Below are 6,579 nucleotides of genomic sequence, written 5' to 3'. Positions count from 1 at the left end.
TTTTCCCATCTTTTCTTTTAATTGATTTTATCTTTCTTCCTCCATTTATTCTCACTTTCTCACTCAATCCTCATTTACAGATTTGTGTGAGATCTTTCATATCTTCATTTAGTAGGTTAGTGTATATAATCTTTTGGGTTACTGATTCTATTCATATTTTCGTATTTGTTTATCTTTACAAGCCTGCACATAGAATGTTGTTATGTTTGTAATAATAGAAGTTTGTTTCACCGGTGACTAAAATTCGCAGCCTTATTTTTAGTTCTACAGGTGTCTTAGTGCATTTTATTAGTGACAAATGTGTGTATATATACCAATGTTGTACAGAAGAAAAAAGGAGAATTACCTAACAATTGTTATGTTTACATGTAAACACATAGAATGTTGTTATATTTGAAATAAATGAGTTTGTTTTGCCAAGTAATTACACCTTAATTTTATAATATTCTACTTCGCATATTGTTAAACTAAAAAAAAAAAGCAAAATTACTTGACAAAAACATTAATCACCATTGAAAATCCTTCTTCCAATTAACTTCATCGGGGCTAAAATAGAAGCCATCTTCAGTAACCAACCAAGAACACTTCTTGAAATTCCCACATCTGTAAAAGTCCCTAGGAACCTTAAACGCATCAAAAGACCTCCTTTTGGCATCCCATTTCATGGTACAAGAGAATTTGGTTCTCTTCCAAAGTTTTGTTGTCACTTTCCAGCTGAAATCATCATGCTCTTGCAACGCCCTCCCTCCTAAATCACTCTCTTCTGAAGAGCACCATATCACTAAAGGCAAAGACGAGTTGTTTTTGAAGCCATTGATGACTCGAACCTCAAAAACGACACCGTATAGATATAATCTATCTGGTTGTATGATGAACATGAAGAAGGAGAATGCTGTGAAGAAGAAGAGGAGGATGATGGTGCTTAGAATTTTCTTATTCTTCATTTGGGGAGTGGAGAAAAATTTTCACACCAAATGGGAGATGTGGTTGTGAGAGGGGAGTTTTGTAATTTGATTTTGAGTATTTATTCTCTTTATTGGCTATTTTTTAATGTAATTTAGTTTTTTTTTCCAAAAAATATGAGATTTTTTTTTCTATTAATCTTATTTTAATTATTTTATCTACATAAAAACAGAATTATAAAATGCCTTTTACGGTATGTTAATTATTATATTTACATATAAGATAGAATTGTAAAATGTGTTTTATGGTAGGTTGGTACCCTATATTGTATTTTTATAGAAAATGTATTGAATTTGATTTTTTTTCCAAAAATAATAATTTTGATTTATGTACATTCATGGTGTAAAATTTCCTCCGAAATCTCGAAAGTTGGATCGATTTTACAAGATTTTGATGGTATCAAAATTTTGATAGAGGAATTTCGTTTTTTCCTTCAAGATGTCGAGAAAATTTCAGAATATTCCAAATTATTTTATTTCATTTTTCCTCCCATCTCAAAAAAAAAAAAAAAAAAAAAAAAAAAATTTGAGATTTTGAGAAAATTTAGAGATGACATTTAGGGAAAATTTTAATTTTTTTTAATTAGCTCGAGAAATTTTGACATTTCAAGAAAAATTTGATTGTTTTTTTTTAATTAGCTACATTAGTTCCGTTCAAGTTTTTCAATTTTAAGGTTTGATCACACATAATTTTATAGTTTGATACGACAATGTCATTTTTGACCAGGATAGATCTTTTTCAACGTGCTACTCTTTTTCAGCTTCCAGATTTTCTCAATTTTCAGCGGGACGTCAAAACAAACAAAGAAAAAACGAAAAAAGAAAAAAAGAAAAAGAAAAATTAATTACTTTGGTTCATTTCTCTATTCTTCGTTTTTTAGAAAATAATAATAGTACTTCTTTATAAGGAAATAAACTTAGTAAAAACCAAACTAATTTCACGTGTTTGTAATTTGTTGGGAAAGTTTCATTATGGTTTCTATATTCTCTATAGCTTTTAAGATAAATATAATAATTCTTTATGTCTATAAGTCAAATTATCATTTTATTTGTAACAAACACGTGAATATATCAATGTTGTGTAAAGGAAGAAAGAGAATTAACTAAAATGTCTAAATGGATACGATTTTTTTAATTGTTATTTTTACAAGTATGTACATAGATGATTTGAGCATGCTTTGTCTGCATTTACATGTTTCCTAAAACTTTTTTTATAAGGTCACTCAGTATACGATTGCTTCATGTTAAGCACACTTAAGATTGGAGTTTCTATAATTGAGTTACCGAAGAACAATGTGCACCTTGTTGGTATAAGTAGTAACTTACAATGCTTTTAAGCCTTTCATAACCATACTTTTGTATTCTCATGATCCATCTCATTCGAATGTGATATCAGTTCATTCATATACCCCTCTTAAATTTATGCATTATACCTACAAAGTAAATATATGTATGCATACATTTGGTCCTTTATTCTATCTTCAATTTATTATTTTTTCGACTCCTTATAATCTTTTTTGTGACATTTCCTTTCATTTTAATTTCTTTTTCTTTTTCTTTTTCTTTTCTTCTCTCTCTTTTTTAATGATAATAGAAAGGAAAAACATAACCATCAATTGTGATCACTTTATATCAATGATAAAGACATAGCTCAAGTAGTTTCGGTACTATTGAGCACCCGACCCAACCTCGAATGTGCTAAATCACGAAGAAAAGAAGTGCCATATATTTTTTCGAGGACACGATTTTTTATTTAACATCTCAATATATTTTTTTTCTGGGACATTCTTGGTGTTGAGCCATTGTTGGAATAAAGACCAAACGAATTTTTGTTTTAAGTATTATTGTGAGTTAAAATCCTTTTTCTTCCTTTGAAACATAATATCTTTTTAAGAAAATCGTATGAGTAATGTAGTTTGGGTTATTTAAACAAAAATAGTTTTAAAAATCGAATCATTAAAAGGCGTGAAAAATTACAATCAGTGACCTCAAATTCTTTATACAATAAATAAATAATTACTCCCCATTGTCAATTTGTTTTAGGATGTCTTAAATCATCAACCCAAATCAGTTGCTCTGGTATTATTTTAAATCAGTAATTGACCAAAAAGTTAGTGGATGAAGGCAAATTTAATATCATATCTTACAAAATGGAATATTATTTATCTAGTATAGTATCATATAATATATGAAGTCCAAACGGGAAACCGGTCAAAAAAAATTGAGATTTAATCCAAGAATAAAAACCTAAAGAGATGCACTACCCTTAATCCAGCATCAAGGGTCATCATAAAATTTAAAGCAATATTGAAATTCTCATATCAACGAAAATTATTTTAACTGTTATAATCCCAAGGGAAGACAGAAAAGATGTACTTTATTCTTGCATGTGTTTGTTTTTATTATGGGTATTCAAAAAATTCGATGACCCGAAAAATCGATCAATTCAATTCAAATCGTGTAGTTTGGGTCAAGTTATCAACTCATTTAGGTTAGGTTGGGTTCAAATAAATGAAACTTTTATGGGTTTAGTTGGTTCATAGGTTCACCTAATATAATCCAGATCAACCCGAATTTATTATTATCTTTAAAAATATATTTTTTTATTACTTATAACACAATTATTTATACATATATTGATTTTAACTTTATTTAATTCCAATATTTTTTGAATAATTTATTCTTCAACAACTCTTAAAAGTAGTTTTTTTACATATTAGAAAGAAAATTTTCACTATATAAATTGAAATTGAGTTAATCTTAATTCAATGTATGAAAATAATTAAACTAGATTTTTACATATTTACGTTTTGCTTCTTTTTAAAACAAAATTTTAAATAAATGACCTGAGTAACCCGAACCAATCCAACCTAAATATTTCATGATTGGGTTGGGTTGGGTTGGGTTCATTTTTTAATAAGTGTTATTTGGATTTAAACAATTTACAAACAATTGGATTGGATCTAAAAAATCTTTCAATCCGATCTAACCCCATCTATGATGACACCTAGTTTTTATTGCATATTCATTTAAGAAAATATAGCACCCAAATTGTTAAAACAACTAATCATTATATATGAATAGTTACTTCTTGAAAAAGCGAATATACGAAAACAATATAATATTTTTTCTAATGATTGTTATTGTAAAAATATTAGTTTTAGAACATAAGTTTTTTAGAAGGTGCACGAATTTATTTTAAGTTATTTATTTTAATTGGACCACTTTCCTTTATCTCTCCTATTATATTCTAAATGAATTTTTAAAATAGAAAAATAAGGAAATTTTTTCCGTAAAATAGCAAAATTTAATCTTTTTTGATAGATAAAGATAGAGATTGATAGAAGTTTATTAGTTTCTAACTATTATAGAAACTTATAAAAATCTATCATTGATATTATGATCGATATTGATAGACTTCAGTATTTATTTATTTATTTTTTTAACTATTTCTATCGATAGTTTAACAATAATAGAAAAGTATATTAATCATGACTACCACATAATATTATTTTGAAAATATTGAGATTATCATGAACAATATTAACAAAAATATGAGAAAGACTCGTATTAAGAGATTAATAAAAGTACAATAATGCAACTGGCAAATTCCACCATATTCATTATGTGCTAGCCTTAGCTATACCATAAGATATCATTAAATAAAAAGATAGCATGCAAGCATATCTACCACTTTCTGGGAGGCATCATTTCATGATAAAAGATAAAATCTAACCTTTTATTTCCAAAATTTAATAAATTTTTCCAACAGGTATATAATTCAATTTATTAAGACATGTGTCTTCCATGATGTCAATAGTTCGAATCCTCTACTACTTATCCTTCAACTTAAAAGGAAAACAAAATCTGATAAGCTTCCGTTATTTCTATTCTTAAATGTCTAAAATCTTAAAAAGTTGTATTTTAGTTCTTATTTCTTAACTTTGTATTTTTAAATGTCTAAAATCTTAAAAAGTTGTATTTTAGTTCTTAATTCTTTTGAAGTATTTGATATGAATCTAATTCTACCAAATATATGATTAATTAATTAGAAAAAGAAAGTCGATGTCTTGAATAATTTGTTTTTTACATAAATACAAAATAGAAATACAAAAGACATTAAAACTACAAAATAAAGATCGAAATTTAAAAAGTAAAGTAGAATTTAAAGTTTATTTAAGATAGAAGAGACTTATCAATTGATTTTTTTTTAGAGTTAATAATCCATATATTAGTTTGTTAAATATAATGGATTATATAAATCCAAATTTTGGTAAGCTCATCACAACCTATATATTAATTTTTATTAATCACAAATTCATCTTCCTAAACCATTAGCTGCATTAATTCAAACATCCAAACAACTCTCTAGTGTGGAGCCCTTTAGAACTTATAGTGGAAACTACATCAACATCATGATTGCCAAACTTGAACATTTTTTAACATATATTTTATCATTTTGAAAAATAATTTTCATTAGAAGTTTCCATCAAATCTTCAAAAGGATGAGTACTGATGATTCAAGGAGATGGAAAATAAATGTATTTTGACAACAAAACAAGGTGATTTGGAGGGTAATGAGATCCAAACAACACTACAAGAATTTTGGGCTTTAATGTCGGTTGAAAAAAGTGAAATCGAATGAATAATGTCGGTTTTAATTTTTTTTTAAAAAAATGGGTCTTTAATGTCAGTTTTAAACCGACATTGTAGGGGTACCTTTAATGTCGGTTTTAAATGGACATTAAAACCCACCTAATTTATCCTCACTTTCTATTTTTTCCCCATTTTTTTTTCATTTCCCTCTTCACTCTCCCCTATTTTATTTTTCCTCTCATTCTCACACTTCCCTCTTCAGACCCTAATCTTTCTCACTCCTCTCTTCCAAAACCTTGCCATTCATCCATCGATCGTGGGTGAAGAGTATGTCGTGGTGTAGATTTGGTCTCCATGCATGTCTATTCATCGTGCAACCCGCGCCACCGCACCCAATCGCTCGGATTTGCTGGTCATTCTGCCGGATCTCCTGCTTATTTCATCGTCGTTCGCGTGTCTCTGCCGGATTTGCTCGTTCCGTTGTCGTTCGCATGTCTCTGCCAGATCTGTTGCTCATTCGCGTCTTTCTGCCAGGTTCGCGTCACTCCGTGCAAATCTGCTGATTTGACATGGACAATACTTCAATCATTGCTACATTCCTTACTGATTTGCAAGAAGAAGTTTGGATCTTGGACTTTATCTCAGTGTTCATTTCAAAATATGTTTTTCTTTCTGAGTGCGAATTGAGGCGAAGGGAATATCTAGATTAGTTCATGTGCGATGTTAGTTTTCCCTTTTATGTTTTCTGTAGTCAGTTGGGTATTGATCTGATGTGGGTTATTGCGTGCACAGTCGGAAGAGGATCTGACCTTGAAACAACAGTAGGAGTTGTACGTGGAGAGAGTTCAGGACCCCGATCCTGGGCTGCAGAAAGTTGCCCTTGAGAGTATGAGGTTGGCATTTTTATTTGTAATTTAGTTAATACAGAAACTGTTGCTTTAGAGGTATTGTACACTGGGCGTGGAGGTTTACAATTATGATATAGATTGGCATATCCGGTTGAATAGGTTTATGTATAGAG

The 6,579-nt window shown here is 29.0% G+C and overlaps 1 protein-coding gene across 1 annotated transcript; it reads right to left on the bottom strand.

Moving 5' to 3' along the window:
• Positions 1 to 397: 397 nt before the first annotated feature.
• On the bottom strand, positions 398 to 984 carry LOC120067533 (S-protein homolog 5-like). The gene has a single exon (XM_039019083.2). It carries the CDS (start codon positions 942 to 944, stop codon positions 507 to 509), a length of 438 nt encoding a protein of 145 aa, XP_038875011.1. The 5' UTR covers positions 945 to 984; the 3' UTR covers positions 398 to 506.
• Between the last annotated feature and the right edge of the window lie 5,595 nt (positions 985 to 6,579).

This window comes from Benincasa hispida, chromosome 12 (assembly GCF_027475165.1).
Source record: "Benincasa hispida cultivar pf3 chromosome 12, pf3_genome.v1.1, whole genome shotgun sequence".
NCBI classification, from domain to species: Eukaryota; Viridiplantae; Streptophyta; class Magnoliopsida; order Cucurbitales; family Cucurbitaceae; genus Benincasa; species Benincasa hispida.
The sequence above is the reverse complement of the archived record's forward strand: the minus strand, read 5'-3'. Positions and strand labels throughout refer to the sequence as shown.

What these genes read in the sequence shown, in the direction of transcription:
- LOC120067533 (XM_039019083.2), bottom strand. Translation starts at nt 944, where the DNA reads ATGAAGAATAAGAAAATTCTAAGCACCATCATCCTCCTCTTCTTCTTC.